The 21,040-nt window shown below is 38.9% G+C and overlaps 1 protein-coding gene across 11 annotated transcripts in view; it reads right to left on the reverse strand.

The window, feature by feature from the left end:
- Window positions 1–21,040, reverse strand: part of grip2b (glutamate receptor interacting protein 2b) — a 343,140-nt gene that overhangs the window by 52,195 nt on the left and 269,905 nt on the right. For 6 of the 11 annotated variants that reach the window (XM_088070113.1, XM_088070108.1, XM_088070101.1 and 3 more), the window contains exons 2-6: window positions 10,579–10,656; window positions 5,277–5,412; window positions 4,951–5,096; window positions 3,288–3,374; window positions 1,825–1,900 (exon numbers count right to left, since the gene is read on the reverse strand). In XM_088070113.1, the coding sequence (XP_087926239.1) occupies window positions 1,825–1,900; window positions 3,288–3,374; window positions 4,951–5,096; window positions 5,277–5,412; window positions 10,579–10,656 (523 nt within the window). The remainder of the gene's footprint in view (window positions 1–1,824; window positions 1,901–3,287; window positions 3,375–4,950; window positions 5,097–5,276; window positions 5,413–10,578; window positions 10,657–21,040) is intronic. The other 5 variants (XM_088070121.1, XM_088070105.1, XM_088070136.1 and 2 more) reach the window with 1 other exon arrangement.

Here is a 21,040-nt window from a genome sequence, read left to right on the forward strand (position 1 = left end):
CATTAGCTTTTTTTTTTAAATTAAGGATAGTTTTTGTGTTTTTTTTAAAATGTCCAAAGAATCTTAATGCAAAAACGCTTAAAAGTTAAAATGACAATAGAAGGCCAACCTTTTCCAAATAAAAATGTGACTGTTTCATGACTCAATTTACACACACACACACACACACACACATAGATAGATAGATAGACAGATAGAAAGATAAATACATAGATAGATCGATTTATTAATTTAATCTTTGTCATGGTGACTCAAACTATACTTAATTACTGAAGTATCTCCTAAAATCAATATTTATAAAATCCTTCACAGATGAATATTCTTGTGAACATAATCAATAAGATGCATTATAAGATGACTGTATCATTATCAAATCAGGAAAGTAGTTTTCTATTTACACTATTTTACACTGTAAGACATTTGACATTTCTAGGTTTCGAGCACATTTCCAGGATTTTAGCATGTTTCTAGGAATCGAAGACATTGCAAGGATTTTGGGGCATTTCTATGATTTTAAGACATTCTGAGGATTTTTGGACATTTCTAATATTTTTGGGCATTTCGCAGATTTTAGGACATTTCTAGGATCAGATGTTTCTAGGATTTTAGGTTATTTCTAGGATTTATGCATCTTTTGCATTCTCAAAGTACAAAAAAAAATCCCCAGGTGATTCATTATATATTCATTGTGAAATGGTTGGGGGGGGTGTAAAATGCATCAGTTTTCCTCGTGCAAATGTGTAAGAATACGTACACAACATGCACCGAAGGTTGAATAACTGCTGTGTTACATCAGTCAAAAAGTCTCAAAGCTGACATTTCCATGAAAATGTCATGGATTATTACCTAAATATGAAGACTGAGAAAGACACATGATGGCAACATTAAAGGGATATGAGGTGATTCATGCTGCTGCAGCTTTGAGTAACACATAACTGTCAAGATACCAGTGACGGTCACTGGAAATGACCCCATTATCCTTGGGGTTTATTCGCACGAAGGCACAGACAACTCTCCCAGACTCCTGACTGGAAATGGCCGAGCTGTTAGTTTAAGCTCAGTGGAGGCTGGTGCTCGTCTGGCTTTAAATTCATTTTTTTGGGAGGAAGTTGTTTCCTTTTTCACCCCCAAAAAAATCTTAGTGTTACTGGATGTCAGTGATACTCAACTTATGGCCCGCAGGCCAAATCTGGCCCCCAATAGGGCGCCAGGCGGCCCCTGATCACTTTCTAATTCACAATAAAAATAAAGTGATTCACACTGAGAATTGTTTTTGTACATTTAGTTTACATAAGGTGCCAAAGTGCATAATACAGCACCAAAAGCGTGTTTATCAAAAGAAAAAGAAAAAAATACCAGTGGAGGATCCACAGCACCCCTCAAGAGAGGTCCTAACTAAGCCCCTAATGTCCCAAAATCCTAGAAATGTCCTAAAATCTTTGAAACACCCTAAAATCTGAGAAATGTTCTGAAAGTCCTAGAAATTTCCTAAAATCTTTGAAATACACAAAAATCCTAGTGCTGTTCTAAAATTCTAGTAACATCCTAAAATCTTAGAAATGTCCTAAAATCCCATAAAATATCCTAAAATCCTAAAACATCCTACAATCCTAGAAACATGCTAAAATCCAATAAAATGTCCAAAAACCTAGAAATGTCATAAAATCCTATATATATATATATATATATATATATATATCCCATATATGGGGCCTCTGTGACTGGCCCCGGGACTCCTGTCATTTTGCAAAAGTGGCCTCAAAGCAAAGCAATTTGACTCCCACTGATATTTGGGTTTATGGTTGCATGAGCGTGTGGTCCTACCTGTCTGCAGGACCTCCTGGTCTGACGTAGGTCACCACTAGGGGGCGTGACTTGTGCCAGTCTTCATGAGTGCCACCTGCAAGAAAATTAAAGGTTAAAGCTTCACACTAAAAACTGGACTTAAAACAACTACAGAACCCCAGGGATGAGTTATAATTTCAGCTCTCACAGTTTCCTGCTATTAAGCCTGAAATAAGGTTTGTGGTTAACACAAGCTGGGGAGACTTCAGGTATTGTTTTGCCACCTTAAGTACTTCAGTAAATACCCCACTGTCAACTTTGAAGCTTTTATGTGTAGTGAAAAAGGTGGTTGCGTACAAGTAGCTAAACGAGACTGCAGAACGTCATCACGCCAAACAGTGCAAACACTGCTCGTTGTGGTTGCAACATTTAGTCATGCAACCATAAAGTAGTTCATTTAAGATAAAATAAGATAAGATAATCCTTAATTAGTCCCACAGTAGAGAAATTTGCAATTTATATAAAAGTGAAAGTGGTGTTCATTTGTAATAGCTATCTTGCAAAACATGTTAAGTATCATAAACTTTCATTTAGAGTAAAGCTTATTTTCTTCAATGATGCAAAAAAATCCAATTGAAAAATCCCATAGGCATTTTGATGAGGGCACCAGGGCGACACTAACCGGCAGTTTGAGGGTAATCCATCACAGTGAGCAGTTTCCAACTTCCATATAGTTTTCCTTTCTGTGAGCTCTGCAAAATTTGTGCTAAATTTATCCTCTGATGTCTATTTTGCTGGAGTTGCTGGTGCGTTTTGTGGCTGGCTTTGTGGTGGCTGCAGGTCACTACAGTGGCCCTGAGGGTCAAAACACTACAACATTTGCAACTTATTTCCAGAGCTATGGTGTCAATGTGCTGTACACTGATTTTATTTTATTTTATTTATACGTATGAGTATAAATAACGTGTGTATGAGTGTATGTTGTGTGTATTATATATATATATATATATATATATATATATATATATATATATATATATATATATATATATATATATATATATAGTTTATTTGTTTTAGAAGCGTTCATTCGTTTTAAATTTTAGCACTCTTGCATTATGTATTAAAGTTTCTGCACAAATAAAGATTAGTATTATTATCACATTTCAGAAAACAAAACATTTCCCAAAAGAAAACATTTCCCAAAACACCCCAGCATCGTCTCGGCCTGTTTTGTTTTCTATAACGTTGCAGTGTTTTGGGAAATGTTGTTTTGTTTGCAATTTCACAGTTCTAACATATAACATATTTTCCCAACTTTCACAGCTTGATTTTTCTTTTCTCAGAGCAACACAAATAAATGATGCAATATCCAGGAAACAGTGACGCTACAACAGGCTCTTCTTTAAGAGACATCCTTCCAGCTCGGCAGCATGTCAATCTTAAACGTTCATATAGTTCAAACATACAGCAAATTTTCCTCTTTTACTTCTGATGGTTACCTCTCATGACGAAACCAAAGCTGGTCCCTTCTTTGTGCAAACAGATGTCGATTGTCTTTGATATAACCCCTGAGGTGCTGTCTGGTGCTTTGAGAAGAGAGAGAGAGAGAAAAGGGAGAAAGAGAAAGAGAGAAATGAGAGAAAGGAGGTAATTTATTCATCTCAGTAAAATAATTTATGTCGCAGCTGTTAAGTATTTCTGCTCCATAATCAACTGCAATTACAGTTTTGTTCACTTGCACTATATTTTACATCAGGCTAATGGAGCATAAACATTCAATACAGAACAATTTAAAAAAAGGATGCATAATGACTTAATTTAAATTATATAATGCTATGCAATTACAACACCACAAGAAATGCACATTTCTTTGGCTGCTAATACTTCAATCATATCTTAAAAAGGTCTAACTACCACAAAGAGTCTGCACTAGATAGTTTGAGGAATACATCCATGAGTTTAGATGAGGAAACTATACACAGCAGTTTATGAAACTATAACACAGATTATTTGGAAAGTTATAACCAGGATTCACACGTATTTCAAGCAATACACTTCCATGACTTTGAGGCACATTTTAAAGACCATACATTCTCTGAAATGATACTACTTATATTTTCAATACTATATAATCATTTTTTAAAATATATATTATTAAAAAAAATGATGAATTCAGAAAATGTTTAGAACAGGGACAGTTTTTTATTATTTTGGCTTTGGGGAGGGGCATATAACTTTAAATGGCTGTATTTTGTGTGCATATTTTACTGCCAATGTTTAAAGAAAACATGCATGTTTGGGGAATTTTCTCAAAAAGTTTTTGGATATTTTTAATAAAAAATTGTTTTTTTAATTAAAAATAAAAATAAAATTAATAATAAAACTTTTTTTTTCTTTGAAGGTTTTTGGTGATTTTTAAAGAAAAATGATTTTTTTTTTTTTTTTTGTTCCTTAAAAATGTCCACCTTTTTTTTCTGACTTTTTATAAAAAAAAAAAAAAAAACAAAACAGGGCAGTGTGGTTAAAAGGCATCTTTTCACTAAAATCACCAAAAATTACAGCATTTATCAGAGCCAGAAAAAGCAAAAACAGAAATTATCGTTGGATTTCCATATTTCCAACTGCCCTTGAACACATCATGCGTTATTCTACATTACTATATTATGTTTTCCAAATCGTTTCCAGTCCTGGATATTGCTATTCACAAATTCAATGACTTTTCCAGGTTTTCCATGACCCTACAAACCCTGCAAGTAGTTTTGTACCTAAACCTAATCACCCGTTAACCACCATTAGTGATTGAGATTGTTGTAAATGTAAGTTACATGTATTTTGCCAAAAATGTGTACCATTTTTTTTACTGGTGTTTAGGTTGCCAATAGCGATGCTGCAACCACCATCTTTCTCTAACTCTACAAGGTGTTTAAGTTGGCTTTCACCACAGCCTAAAAAAGTTTATTTAACAGACTCACAATCGTTCTTTGGTCCCATCTATCAAGGTCAACATGTGCAGATACTGAAGGATTTTAAAAACATTTGTCATGGAATCATTCAAAATCGAGCTTGTTGTTGCCTTTTTCAATGGACCTTGCTGGAGCTTCATGAGCTTATGACCCTGAAAGCTATGTGGATGTTTTTGCATGGAGCCAAACTAAAATGTACCTGTTGGGGGCAGCTCATACTCCACCTCCAGCAGAACTCTCTCTCCTACGTTCTTCAATAAACTGATGATCTCTTCATGCCGCAGTTTGGTCAAATTGATGCCGTTCACCGACTTGATGTAGTCACCAACATTTAGCTGGTCGCTTCTGCACAGGAAAGAAATCAAAGTGTGTAAAAGCGTCCACTAACAGGCGAAACAACAAGATGCACAACGATTTAAAAATGTGGTAGTTACATTTACGCTGAACATTATTGTGAGATGTTATAGAGAGTATCAAGAAAGTATGAATGTATTTCCTCATCTTCTTTGTTGGTGTGGCACCCACCTGGCCGCCAGGCCTCCAGGCCGCAGGTTTGATACCCTCGGTTTGCCGTCCTTGTCGGTTCCTCCTGAGATGGTGAGGCCCAATGTGCTGCCTTCTTTCTTTACCAGCTCCACCATGGTCACCCCCCGCAGAGCTTCTAACCAAAAACACACATACACATAAAGACAAATACACACACACACACAAAACAGGGAAAGAGAAGGACGTACACACACACACACACACACACACACAGACAGATGTGTACACAGACATATACACACACACTCAAACACACAAATACAGCAGAGAGGTGAAAAGTGGTTAGCAGCTGCCCTCTGTCCATTCTGATTCTGGATTAAAGGGAAGCTGAGTTATAAGAAAGATGAATCAGAAGATGTTTGCAGCTGTGTGTCCTTGACTGCGACTCTGATCTCCTGTCCGCTCAATATAAGAGAGCCAGCCGAAAAGACTAAAATGTAAATGTGAGGATTAGATAAGATAAGCATCAGTTAATGAGATTTAACAAAACCTGAGTTTTTCACGTGGAAAAGCCTCGAAAGGTTAAAGCAGATCATCAGTAACGGCTCATGGTCACATGACTTTACATCAGTGATACTTAACTTACAGCCCACGGGGCAAATCTGGCCCCTGATAGGGTGCCAGGCGACCCCCCCAACCATAGTCAACTGCCCAATGAAGATAAAGTGATTCACACTAATAATTTTTTTTGTATTTTTAGTATATATAAGGTGCCAGAGTGCATAAAACAGCATTAAATTGGGCTTGTTTAAAGGTACCAGTGGAGAATCCCTGTAGCCCTCGACAGAGGTCCTTGCTAAGCCCCTAATGTCCCAAAATCCTATAAACATCCTAAAATCCTTGTATGTAGTGTATGTAGTGAAATCCTGGAAATGTCCTAACATCATTGAAATGTCCTGAAACCCTTGAAACATCCTAAATTCCTAGAAATTCCCTAAAATCCTAGAAATGTCCTAAATTCCTATAAATGCCCTAAAATCTTAGAAATTTCTTAAAACCTAAGAGATTTCCTAAAATCCCAAAATGTACTGAAATCCACTACAAATCCTAAAAACCTTAAAATGTCCTAAATCCTAGAAACATCCTTAAATCCTGAATTCATTTCAAGACATGATGTGGACCATGATACACTTAAGCTCTTGATAGGAACAAAGACTACTGATAAACTCTGAAAGAGTCCGTCACTTTTGTAAAAAGTGTTAAACTTCAACCCTCCACAGAACAGGATGAGTTCTCTGTGAACTGAACTGCGGATCAAGAAACCACTAATTTATTTCAACAAGAGGACAATAAACTATTTCACAGTACTACATTCCCTAAACACTTAATTAAGCTACTGTGTAAAGAAACGCACCACTAAAAAAATGCACATAACCTCTTTTCTGACAGTTATTTACTGAGCAGACCGGCTATTCTGAGGCTGAGTCGAGGCTCGATGAAGTAAACAACTTAATGGGCTGACTGGGGAACGCCGCCGCAGAGTTCACTTCACCTTCACCCTTCTGCTGCTTTGAAATCAGGAGTTCATGACAAAGTTTGTCCACGGCTGTGTGAACTCTGACACCATGGTCCAAACCATCAACCAGTGTTTGAAGAAGGCACCCACATGCATGTGTAAATAATGTAAGGATCAGGACTGCTAACAACAGACGGGACACGATGTAATACGCATATGCAATACTCAACTTACGGCCCACGGATCAAATCTGGCCCCCAATAGGGTGCCGTCCGGCCCACCAACCAGTTTCTAATTCACAATTAAAATACAGCGATTCACACTGCGAATTGTTTTTGTAATTTTAGTTTACATAAGGTGCCAGAGAGCATAAAGCAGCATCAAAATAGAGCTTGTTTATCCAAGAAAGTGCCAGTGGAGGATCCACCGCACCCTCCGAGAAAGAGCCCAGATAAGCCCCTAATGTCCTTAAATCCTACAGATATCCTAAAATCGTACAAAATGTCCTAAAATCCTACACAAGTCCTAGAAATGTCCTAAAATCCTAGAAAATTCCTGAAATCTATGAAAAGTCCTAGAATCCAAGACACTTCTTAAAATCCTAGAAGCATGAACGGGGCTGCTGTGACTGGCCGCTGGCCTCTCGTCATTTTGCAGATGTGGCCCCGTCCTGTGTATGACAGCGAGAGTTGAGCATCGCTGTCATACACTTTGAATTTTGCATAAAATCTCCTTTAAGGGTTTTAACATGAGGCAGCTAGAAAAACTTTGAAGGGTAAAACATAATAAGGCACTGATGTAAAAAGTAAAAATGAAAGCACTGAGCTGTGCTGATAGACAGCTGTATCTCCATTTGTCTGTATTTGTCAATTTCATTTACACACACACACTCACACACACACACACACAGTGCTGCCCACAAATAGCTGCCTGTCATTCAGTCTCTATATTTTACTTTCACACACACACACACACACGCGCGCGCATGCATGCACGCACGCACACACACACACACACACACACACACACACACACACACACACACACACACAGAGACACACACACACACACAGACACACACACACACACACACACACACACACACACACACACACACACACACACACACACACACACACACACACAGGTGAGATGAAGCCTTGGTGTGATAGATGGCTAGATTAGGTAAATCCCTCAGGCGACACTGAAGATCAGTGAGGTGCTTCACACAGCAGTTATCTCTGTTAGGTATTACAACACACATATTCACTCACACACACACACACACACACACACACACACACACATTATCTGCAGAAAGGCACTCGTTCATTCATTAGCCCTCGGTTCGTATTTGCATAAAAACGCTTTTACAAATGTAGTTTGATGCCGACGGATGCTTCTGAGCTGAATCCGTCACAAAATGAGTTTTTCCTCCACAGATGCAGAACTGACCATGTTGGGATTCATAAAGTTTTATCTACCATTTCAATTTAATGCAGAACACACAGGAGCAGAATTTGTACACCAACAGAAAGAAACTCATAAAACGTTTTTTTTATCATCCAAACAAAGAACGGAGGATGTTATTTTGCATCTAATGTAATCAGGCAATCTCTCTCTCTCTCTCTCTCTCTCTCTCTCTCTCTCTCTCTCTCTCTCACACACACACACACACACACACACTGAAATACATATACTTATGAAACTGTACTCAAATAATAACTGTAAGGACACAGACAGTCAACATCGATGCTGCTCTGGAGGGTGAATGAGCCAAACACTTGTCAGTGGATACCTGTGAAGGAAGGTGACCCTGCAGCAGAGCATGGAGCTGAGTTACATAACTGTGCATCAACGAATAAAGATTGATAAAGAGAAGAGAAATATATATATACATTTTTTTTAAATAAAGAAAAAGGGGGGAATATACAGAGACAGACAGAGAGACAATGGGACACACAATGGAGGGACATGCTCAAGGTGACAAGAAGAAAAGAACCTGGGTGAATGTTTGATGTGTAAAATAAATTCAGGTGAAAGGGAAACAGAGAATACAGCAAAGGAAACTAAAGTTTAATTTGAAACAGACCATAATTTCATCCTGGGACACTGTGCTTGAATCTGACGACTTGAACACAATTCTCTTATGTTATAAAGAAAGTTTTGAAGGTTGTACTTTTAGATTTCTCTAAGGTATCTGACATAAGTGGCATTAAAAGCAGCACAAAAACTGTTTAATACCTCTGTGGATGATACTGCTCTTTTAAAGGGAAATATTTCCTGCTTAAGGAATACTTCACCCACCAGATGATCATTTATATGTATAGATTACTCATGCATTCATTCATTTTCTGTAACCACTTGTCCTCGTAAGGGTCGCGGGGGGGCTGGAGCCAATCCCAGCTGTCATCGGGCGGAAGGCGGGGTAAACTCTGGACAGGTCGCCAGACTATCGCAGGGCCGACACGTATAGACAGACTAGATTACTCATGTTACATTGAATTTGTGTTTTTCTTGCATGCCTCCACCGTGAGTGAAGAATGTAAAAACTGAGAAAATTCTTGATGATTTCGAACAAAAGGCGCAATTAACGATAGCAAAATTAAATCAAAACACGTTTACACACTCTCACACAACTCCAGTAAAATCCAAGTCTCACGTATCCAGTCGTATTCTCAGTATTTCCAAAATGCATGCATTTTCGCTAAAACCGTATAATTTTAAACACACAGGTGAAGAAGTGCTCCTGGGCGAGTACACGCATTTAAACTCTGATCGTGCATTCCAGTGAAGAGTTAAAACACACAGCTCTGCAGCTGGCAACTTTTGTGAAAGTAACTTTTTGTCAACTTTTTTGAAACTGTCTCGACATTCAGAGATTAGTGCGTGAGACAGATAATCTGTGAAAAAAAAAAAACGCTTTCCCCTGCCGCCTGCTGACGAAGGAAAACAACCAATCAGAGCTGAAAAGTCTCTAAAACATCATGTCAATCGCTGCTCATGAGCTGCGGTCAAACTAGGCAGCGCTGATCAAATATGAATCAAGATTCTGTTGCTGAATTGACGTTCTCATATTTCAAATATGACAAAAAGTGATTTTTTTCACAAAAGTTAGCAACTACAGCTTTAAGTAGTAATGTTTTAGAGAAAATACATGTGTTTGGGAAATAATGAGCATACGACTTTATAAATGAGACGTGGATTATACCGCACGAGTTGTGTGTGAGTCTATAAAGATGTTTTGATAGTTTTTCTGTGGTTAAAGAAGGACCTCTTTTACTCTTACTCTAGAATTTTCTCTGTTTTTGGATTCTCCGTTCATTGTGGAGGCGTGCAAAAAAACCAAATTATTATTTTTGAATTAAACATAGGTATTTGAAATACATAAATGTTTATTTTGTGGAATAAACATTCTTTTTTAAATGTATGGGAGGCTTAAATCGATGTATAAGATGTCATCTCATAAGAATAAAGTGTTGGGTGCGACAGTTGGCACTCGGAGACACTTTCTGAGCAAACACATTTAATGGCAGACAGCGCGGGACCATGCTGTTATCAGGCTGTCGTCAGGTCACCCTGCCATTCAAGCACAAAGTACAGCACGATCTGATAGTGAACCGAAGAGAAAATTATCCAGTTTGGAAAGCGGGAAGCTGTTTTTGTAAATGCCTCAAGCTAATTAAGCAAATTGCTGTCATCGCCAAATTCTGCTTCAGGCTTTTGTCTGAGAGAAATTATGATAAGAGATCATTATGATGCTTAATTGTGGTGACTGAGTTTGAGTAGTTTCTCAGCATTACAGACAGATATAGACGGATGTACCTGGTATACTGTGTCTTCTGGAGGCCATGGTCTGTTCTGGTCCAGAGATATCCTTCGTTTTTCCATAAGGCCCGTCATCTAAAAAAAAGAGACACACGTTAAAGGTTTAGAGGAACAAATGCACTTTTTTTTTAGTTAAACTCATTAAGATGTGTTAAATGTATTGGATTGAGACCTTTGAACTGGCAGAGGTCCACAATGTCCACAAAAATCTGTTGCACATACTATCTTCATATTGTATTTTTTTTATTATTTTAGGATGCCTCTTAACATCAGGCAAGGGACTACTGATGAAAATTAGCTCCCCAGCGATTTGTTTAAATGCAGATTAATGTACATTTTCCCTTATTAAATAAAAAATTGCATATTACACAGTGACAATTTGACACATGCTTTCTTTTTGAAAATTCTACGACTTGTCCAGCTGTTAGCAAGAGAGGAATGAGTGTTATCCCATCACCTTCTCCACCAAAAAAAACCCCCAAAAAAACCCAGCATAATTAAAAATGTCAGACTTTGGAGAACAGTTTTTGGAGCTGAAGAAGGTGACCTTAGATATAATCATAGATATGAATCTATGATTTTGTCTGGACTTGAGTGCTGCTGGACTGTGTAACAAACTGAATACAGTTACAATGTTACTTTCCTTCTCTCTTTTTTTTCTTTGTTTTATTGTTGTTTTCATTTTTATTACTTTATTTATTCACTTGGGAGGCGAGGGCATGGGGGTATTTGATCTGTTGTTTAGTAAGTTTAGATGACATGTTCACTGTTGCATCAGTTGTGCATATTGGACTATTAAATGACATCATACGATGCATTCAGAAATAAAGCATCCGAAAAAAAAACAAACAAGAAAAGAAATGCCGGACTTTGTTCTCAGATCAAAACATGAAAACACACATGCAGAAGTGATTCAGGCTGCTGCTACATTCACTCACTCATCCTTGAATGCATTTCTTCTCTCTCTCTCCATGAATCACATCTCAGATCTTCCTTTTCTACGCACTGCTCATTTGGTAAAAACAAGCAGCGACTCTCTGCAGTACACCCACAGACTGGTGATGAACATAATAGATAGCTGTCAGTTTATTAGACTGTGATCTGAGCTCTCTGGCTGCGCTCTCTGTGCAGCTGCACACAATGAATGAGACGACCAGTTTTTTTGCATTTTCCTTTTTAAGTTGCAAAAGAACCAAAGCACCATTCTCAAAAAAAAAATCTTCTCCAACTCACTTCCTTTTGTAGTTTGTAATTATTATAGACTGAAGTAGGTCAGTCGTGAGGATAGCTCTTTTTATTGTGGATTTAGTGTCTCAAGAACCATCCACCCATTTTCATTTGCTTATTTGAAGCCAGGTTGCAGAAGAAGAGGGCTGAGCAGGGTACTCCAGAAATTCCTCTCCCCAGCAACATTTTCCAGCTGCTCCTGGGGGGCCCGAGGTGTTCCCAGGCCACATATGAGGTGTATGATGAGTCCAACCAGTTGGACATGCCCAGAAAACCTCTAAAGGGGGGCACCCAGGGGGTATCCTGATAAGATGTTCAAACCACTTAAACTGGCCCCCTTTTGACGCAAACACAAACATATTTATTTTAATCCAAACGCTGATCTTTTCCTGAACCTAACCGAGTAGTTTGATACCTAAACATCTCCAATTCACAACATTAAATAGAAGTTATTAGGTATAACTCCAGTTTCATAACAACACCTGCAGCTGACAATCTCCAATGGTCATATTTTGTTGTTTAGGGAGTCAATGGCAAATGGCGTCTATTGCTGTTTAGGTATGAGGACCTGTTAAAGTTAGAAAATCCCTCAAGCCTTCAATAGATTAAAATGATCAATAAATGGACCATGGTTCTGTATTCACTTTATTGCCTTCCCAGCGGTTTCTTCTGCTGTTAACAAAACACTTATTGCATTGCTTTAGGGAAGTGATATTCAGCTTACAAATGTGGCCCCTGATAGGGTGCCGGGTGGCCCCTTAACCATTTTTTAATCCACAATAAAAATAAAGCGATTCGCTATTGTTTTTGTGCTTTTAGTATACATTAGGTGCCAGAGTGCATAAAACAGCATTAAAATAGAGCTTATCTATCAAAAAAAGTGCCAGTGGAGGATCCCCTGACAGAGGTCCTGGCTAAGCACCTAATATCCTAAAATCCTAGAAATGTCCAAAGTCTTGAAATGTCCTAAAATCCCCAAAACATGTATGAGGCTGCAGCCTGGCCCCTGTCATTTTGCAGAACGGGTCCCCAAGCGAAGCAAGTTGAGTACCCTTATTTGGGGACAGCAACATTATTGTGTTCACTGTTAAGTTGGTCAAACAATTTGAAATATATCACACGGTCTGGGGTGCCGAGAAACCAGAAATCCCCAAAGCATGAATCCAAACAACTTTGGCGAGGCCCTAAACTTTCATACAATGCCACAGGATTTCCACTTGTCGAGCATAAAGACGCGTGAGGTTGACACGATGCAGCAGAGAGTTTGAAGTCTGACAATGTGGAGATGAGCCTGAAATTACACATCTGTTCATTATTATCAATTTTTTATCAGAGATCCACCATCCAAGTTTTCTGAACAGCTGCAACATGCTCTCTAAATGCTGCGTCAGGGGCGTTTCCTCCCTGACAACTGTAAGATTTGCAAAAATTGTACAAAAACACTGTATAAATACTTGAAAAACCTCCGTAAATCTATTAAGCTCTACCACAAGTCCACTTTGTATATACGACCATGTAAGATGATTATGTGCGAGGAAGATTTTACCGGTACCTGCAGTAACAGGTTGTAACATTCACTGTTAAAACCTTTCAGCACTTTGGTGCATTGCTAAATTCGCTGTGAGACAATTAGTGAAGTGTTGATGAGGTTAGTCTCCTCCCTGCTTGGCCATCAGTGTTAGATGTCACTGGGGGGAACAGATGTCCTGTTTTATGGTCTCTGGCAGAGGCTTTGCGGCAGAGACGTGTGAGGATTTTAATATCTGATAAATTATGAATTCGCTTCTCCTCGGATCTCAATAGGTGTCTGAAAATACACTTTTACGGCTGAATGAACTAAAATGGCCTGCAAGAAGTCATCGCTTCCAAACTCTGATGCTAAATTCCCATTCTAACCGATCATTTAACCAATCAGGGTCATTTTAGAGAGGCAAAAATCGAGGTCCGACATCCAATGGAAAATGCAGGCAGAGATATTGACATGTCCACTCGTCTAAAGTGCAGCAGTAATCACTGTCCTTTCACACAGCCGGTGCAGGCTGGCACATTTTTGAAAATGACAGGAGAGCTTTTGGACACGATGTCGTGGACGTGAATCACCTGGAACCAGACTGAGAAAATGAAATTCAACAACAGAGCTGCAGTCTCAGCTTTGCAGCTGTGAACCTGTTTGTAGGAAATAAATGGCAGCCACAGTTTCCTGTAGCTGTTGTAGGTTTTGCACATCGGCACCATCTACAGCCAAGAAATATAAGAGCTCTGAGTATTTGGACACACAAGCTATCTGCATACAGAACTCGTTGGAGGTGAACTGCGGTTTGCAAGCGAGCGGGAGCAGGGGGTGAAGTGGGACATATTCCAGCAGCCTTCAGTACATGAAGACACTGAAACTGTCACATCCTGATAGATGTGATTCCGGTTTGTTAAAATGTTATCAGAGCCAAATATCAGTTTGTTTGCAGTCTACAATTGTAATCGTGATAACAGAGGAGCCTATTAGAAGTTTGCAGGCGATCTGTAATTTCTGTTCATGGTTCAGCTTCCATTTTTACATAAATTTCTCATGAAATCAACATCAAATCAGTTTGCTGCTGTATAGAAATCAGCTGAGCAGACCAGTCATTCTGAAATACACATAAAAACATTAAAAACAATGGTCTGATATTTAAACACAGAGAGAAGAAATAAGAGAATAGCTTTCATTAAAGGTATCATCGCCTAAATGTTCACGTCAGAGCACACTGAAATCAAGTTGGACACAAAGCTAACAGCCATGCATTGTGTTAGCAGTGATGGACTTTGTGCAAGCCTGGCTCATCTGAAACGAGCTTCACGTGGAACTTCAATCAATGAACTGCTCTCTTTTTATTTTTGGAGCTGTAGCTCTGATTTTGTCTTCTAGGACTGTCCTCATTACACAGCTGCAGGTCCAGAGGAAAAAAGATACACAAGTGTGAGACGAAGAGGTCAAAAGATAACCGTAAAAAAGAAAATACCATAAATTAGCAAATGGCTGACCAGGATATTGGTCTTTTTTAATGATTTGTGGTTACATACGGTAAAACTTAAATTAATATTTGCTTAAATCACTGAAGTCAACGGGATTATATTTGGGACAGGCGTCTATGGACAGACTTTTGATCCCTTTCAAAATAAAACTGTTGCTCTGCAAAGATGGTATCAAAATGTTGATTTAAACCTTTTTTTTGTCTTTCTCTTGTTTATTGAGCCAGTGTTACTGTCGTCTTTGGTGCTCATGGTTTCAGTAAAATGAACTCAATCATTTATTTATTTATTATATTTGTATGCACACGGTCCAAGCAGCTAACTTAGATTATCTCCAGCAGGTAGCCACAAACTCGGTTTTATACATCCGAGGAACTTCTATAAAAAATAATTTAATGTGTAGCCGCTCCCTGTTAGTAAAAGTGACTAGACATTTAATTGGACTGAGCTCATATCTGAAGTGCTCCGGTAATTTATGTATTATTAAATATTTACATAATTAGATTAATGTCCATTTGAGGCGTTGGTGAAACATCACAATTCAGCGAACATTTGCTAAAATAAATTATTATGACTTTCTTTGCCTGTAGGAGGCGACGTCGACACAGTTTCTAAATTGCTAAACCAAACTTTTTTTAGGCTGATATGTGTTTAACTGGTGTGCAACAGATTTTGGGTGAAGGATCACTTAAATATTTGAACAATTTTCTTACTAAATGTTTTAGAGGTTATAATTTTAGTTATTAAGAAGTCACGAGTGTTTATTCTTGAGCACTTCTAGTTTTCAGAGGACGTTTTCTGAGGTCTCATCTATGATGAATGTGGGATATTAAGTATTTTGCTAACCCAGACTCTATAACTCAGTCTGACAGCAGCTGTGACAGCGGAGGAGCAGAGGCTGTTGTTGTTGTGGCTCTGAGGGGAGAGCGGATGTGTCCTACTTTACAACCTCTGCTTCATCAGAGGGGTGGGAGAAGTTTAACAATTCATAAGCCAATTCTCAACGACTTTCACACCCTCCTCCGAAGTGTCATTAAGTTGCATTATAATCAGGAACAATTACACCGTGGCTTAAGCAGAACTGTCTCTGCTAAACTCGCAGAATAAATATGTATTTTTAATGCTTTTCAGCACCTGAAGCAGCTTTTAAACCAGCTTACCATCATCAACCGAGTTTAACAGTTGGAACGGATTTTTTTTAAAAATGTGTCCTGCAAAATCCTTTATCTCCTCAGCTCATTTAATTCCTTAAATTACTTCCACACTGTTCTGCAAGTAGACCTTCAAGTCTCACTTTCACTGTGACAAAGAAGCTGTAATGCTTTTTGTTTTTTGTGTTTTTTTTAGCTATTGACTCAAGCTCCTGTATAAGACACATTTCATGATACTGTCACCGAGCTTAACGAGTGGTTTTAAATTTTCTACCCTAAAAAGACTTAAATCCTACATCACTTGCTTATTCACCCATGTGAAAATCTCAACTGACAGAGTTATTAACATAAAAGGCTGAGCTGGTGACCAGCAGCTAACAGTGCTAACTCCATGAGCAACGGTAAACTAAGGCAACTGTGCTGACAGAGCTAACTGTTGCTCAGGGTTGATCAGGGTTCCTACAGCCATTGGAGCCATTGGAAATAAAAAGAACCCAAATAATTTCTGTTTTTACAGTTTCTGGCTGTGATAAATGGTGTCATTTTTGGTGAATTTTAAAGAAAACATTTTTGATCTTTTTTTTTCTGGTAATTCTTTTAGGAAAAAAATGTTATTTTTTCTTGAACAATTTGGTTAATTTTAAAGTAAATTTTCTTGGGATTTTTTTTTCTTTCAAAAGTTTGGGTGATTTATTTATTTCTCTTTAAAAAAAAATGTGGGCGAGAAAAAAAGGTGATTTTTAAAGAAAACATTTTCTGAAAATTCATCCAAAAATACATCATTTATCAAAGCCAGAACGATGTAAAAACAGATATTATCTTTGGATTTTCCATTTTCCACTGATCTATGAACTCATCTTGTTATTTTGACACTTCCTAAACTTTCAGGGTATATTTGGTTTCCAAACTCTATGACTTTTCCAGGTTTTTCATGAACATATGAACCCTGCTTCTATATGATTTCTATATTCTCATCTTATTCTTATAACCTTATCTTCCTCAACACAAAGTAATTACACCAAAAAGTCCAAAAGCCTCACTATATGAAGCTTTTCCATACAACAAGTAGTTTTTCCTTCCTTCCAGCAGCTTCAGTATTTGAAGTGATTTCCCTCCAACAATTTCCATGCGTGACACATTTTCCTGCCATCCAGCACCTCTGAAATATGCAGCTCTCTCCCACCGGTACTGCTTAGGAATCAGTTCTCTCCCCAGTAGTGACAGTTGGAAAGGAGGCCATTGTTGTTGTGTTTCGGAGTTTAGCGATCTTCACAGAGGTGTAATGAGTTTAATAATTCATAAGTTGTGGATTCAATTTTGCTTTAAACCGCTTTCATAAGTTATCTGGCTGGCTGCTTTTTCCCGCTGTGGGGCTGTCACAGGCATAATGGACCCCAGAGGCTGCTCATCAGTGTGCACACACACTCACACACACACAAACAGGAACACATGCACACAAACTAACATGCACGGCCTCTGGCAGCACAGACTGATGCTACCCAAAAGGATTTAGGCACCAAATGTACACCTGCATGAGCACAGGCACCAAAACACACAAAATAGACTAAAAATGTGTGTATTCAAGTCCAACACGCACTGTTATATAAACACAAACTAACACACACACACACACACACACACACACACACACACACACACACACACACACACACAGTGAGACATAAAGAACTCTTGAGGCATTTTGGCCATCTCTGTCTCTGTGACTGGATGTAAGACAAACTGTTTTAGTCACAACTTTCCCCCTCCAGCAGCATGAATCCTCAGCTCTCGTCCTCCAAACCCACAAATTTCCCGTGCCATATTTCTGGTGGCTGAGGTATCAGCACGCTGCAAATATGTGTGACACAACACGCTTTTGGAAGCATAACACACGCTCTGTTAACGCTAATAGTCTTTTTGAGTGGATATACAGATCAGCTTCACTCTCACACATTTCCCTTTATAAGGTCTCTTTTCCGCTGCCTTTTCTCTGCGTTCTCCAGCTCTGCCTGATAAATTAGCGTCTCCTGGTGAATAATTTGAATGTGATTAGGCTAATGACTGCTGGCGCTGTCAGCTTACTGAACAGGTTGAGTTATAGACGAGGCGTCGGGCCAGATTTTCCCCCTGCAGTCGAAGCACTGGCATTATGCTTACAGCATCTTTTCAAACAGAGACGGTAATGACTCCTGCTTGTGCAAGGTGGGTTGACAGACTAAAGGATGGATGTCATCATAAAGATCTGACTAATTATCCTACAACAAGTTCAGTTACAGCAATAATGCTGCGAGAGCGTGAATGTATGCTTTGAACCAGTGATACTCAACTTATGGCCTGCAGGCCACATCTGGCCCCTGATAAGGTGCAGGATGGCCCCCCATTCATTTTCTAATTCATAATAATAAGAACATGAATTGTTTTTGTACTTTTAATATATATATATATGATGCCAGAGTGCATAAAAAGGCATTGAAACAGAGCTTTTTTTTTTATCAAAAAAGTGCCAGTGGAGGATCATCTGTAATCCCCAACAGATGTCCTATCTAAGCCCCTAATGTCGCAAAATCCTCAAAACATCCAAAAATCCAACAAACATACCATAATCCTAGAAATCCTGAAATTCTAACAAGGTCTTAAAATCCTTAAAACATCCCCAAATCTAAGAATTGTCCTAAAATCCTAGAAATGTGCTAAAATCAGAGAAAGGTCCTTAAGTCCTAGAAATGCTGTAAATCCTACAAAAGTCCAGATATTCTAGAAATGACCTCAAATTCTAGAAATGTCTGAAAATCAAAGAAATGCTCAAAAATCCTAGAAATGTCCTAATAACGAGGAAATTCCTAAAATCCTGTAAACATCCTAAAATCAAAAAAACAGTCCTGAATGTCCTGAAATTCAAGAAATATCATAAAATCCTAAAAACATCCTAAAACGCAAGACATGTCCTAAAATCCTTGAACCATTCTAAAATCCTAAAAACCTGTGTGGGGCTGCTGTGACTGGCCCCTGGCCTCCTGTCATTTTGCAAAAGTGGCCCCCAAGCAAAGCAAGTTAAGTATCCCTGCTTTGAACTTTTCAACTTGTATACAGTATTTGAGGACACAGCTGAAGGTTTTCTTTTTTTCAGGCTGAAGTCAATCAGTCTGTCATATACTATCTTTGATCGAGCAAATTCGATCATACAAATGTTTGATGTTTGGAGTTTTTTGACACTGGCCCGGCTCTACTATCTACTAACTGAAGATGACGCGTTTATTTGTCCGCAAGACGAACACAGAGCCATAACAATCCCTCTCTGTTGGACAAGGAGCCAAAATGCAGCAGTAGTTCAGCAGGAACACCATAAAAATGGTCTTTCTATACCAGAAACATTCGTTACAGAACGAAGAATTTATCTTCTGGCAAACACACAATCACACACATAAGTCCAAGTACAAACTACAGGTGCAGCATCTTCTGCTTGTTTTACAGGGTGTAGGTGAAAAATTCCACCGCTCAGATTAAAAACATCCTGCTTTATACAAAAACACCTTCTAGGCCTGTGTTTCTGTGTGTGTTTCTGTGTGTGTGTGTGTGTGTGTGTGTGTGTGTGTGTGTGTGTGTGTGCGTGTGTGTGTGTGTGTGTATCTGCCTGTGAGTGTGCAGGCATGCATGAAGAGAATACTAACAGACACTACTCTGTAGAATCTTGCAGGATTCCCTCAAGCTTTCAGCAAACCTTTACACAAACACACACACACACACACACACACACACACACACACACACACACACACAGACATTACGTATACAGTATGATGACACACAGAGTCTCTTTGTCCTCGGTGCAGGCGGCTGCTGAGGATGAGGCTGCACTGTCGTCACCTGAGGTTGAAAGAGATGTGATTGCTGTAGTTTGTCTCCTTTATAATCCTGCAGCTGTTTCAGGTTCTCCTCAACAAACTGCACAACATGTTTGAGCAGAGCGTGAGTCTTCATAACTCTACAAAAGTTTCAAGAGATTTCACCTAAATGTCCGTGTGTCATGAGGGAGTCATCAGTGTCGCGTGAATCAAGAGTCAATCGGTGAAACCAACAAAAGCTGATAGAAGAAAAAACTGCAGGATATTATGAAAGCAGATATGTGGTTTTAGCAGGATTTCAACAGCTAACACAGTAAAAAAAAAAAATCCACCTGCTTATCTTGAAATCTGTCTGCGATCTAATAACTGTCGGCACCGCCGATACGGGTACGCACATCAGCGCAGCGGCAGCGTGAGCACGCTTTCACATTACTGCTTAAGTTAGTCATACAGTCAGTTGCCTCTGCTGAGCGACGCTGTTTAAAACTTAGGCTTATTAAACGAAGATCCATACACACATCCTGTTCAACATCGGGACAGGAAAGTCTATATGTTCTTGCTGTCATCAGTGTCACTGCAGACGTCGCTCAGAAGCCGTCATACAAACACCTTATTAACAACCTCGCAGCAGGTAATGCAGACGTGTAATGCCCGCTCTATAGCTGTTCTGCAGGGGAACATAGATGCTTGGCCAGCAGTGGTCCAGATAACATGCAATCGATCTGCAGTCTAAAAGCCGGCTAATAATGCTTACGATTATTTCTCAAAAAGCTCAAACACCAAAACAGTCCAACGGCGAATTACCAGTCAGTCAGTAGATCCTCATTTTACTCTTCTTGATTCGTTTTTAAAAAGTCTGTGTGAACAGACATCAAACAAAAACTAAAATGCAACAATATATATTATTTTTCCTTCCTGGTCTGGACCAAAATGAGCTGAACTACATTTGTGAAAGCAGCCTTAGATGACAAGATTGATAAATTACTGTTAAATTTAAACGTCTGTCCATTTCCTGTCAATGCAGCTATGAGACATTCAGCTTAGCTTAGCACAACCAACAGAAGCAGGGTGAAACTACAGACTATATATAAAGGTGGACAACATGTCCCCACTTACCCCTGCTGTGATTAAGCGAAGCTAATATATCCCGGATACAGTCACTGTCATTTTGCGATATCTGCAGTGGGGGAGTTCCCGCTAAAACACCCGTCCAACCGATCGTGAGAAGCTCCA

Source organism: Plectropomus leopardus, chromosome 2, assembly GCF_026936395.1.
Source record: "Plectropomus leopardus strain MGB_pleo_1.0 chromosome 2, ASM2693639v1, whole genome shotgun sequence".
NCBI lineage: Eukaryota > Metazoa > Chordata > Actinopteri > Perciformes > Serranidae > Plectropomus > Plectropomus leopardus.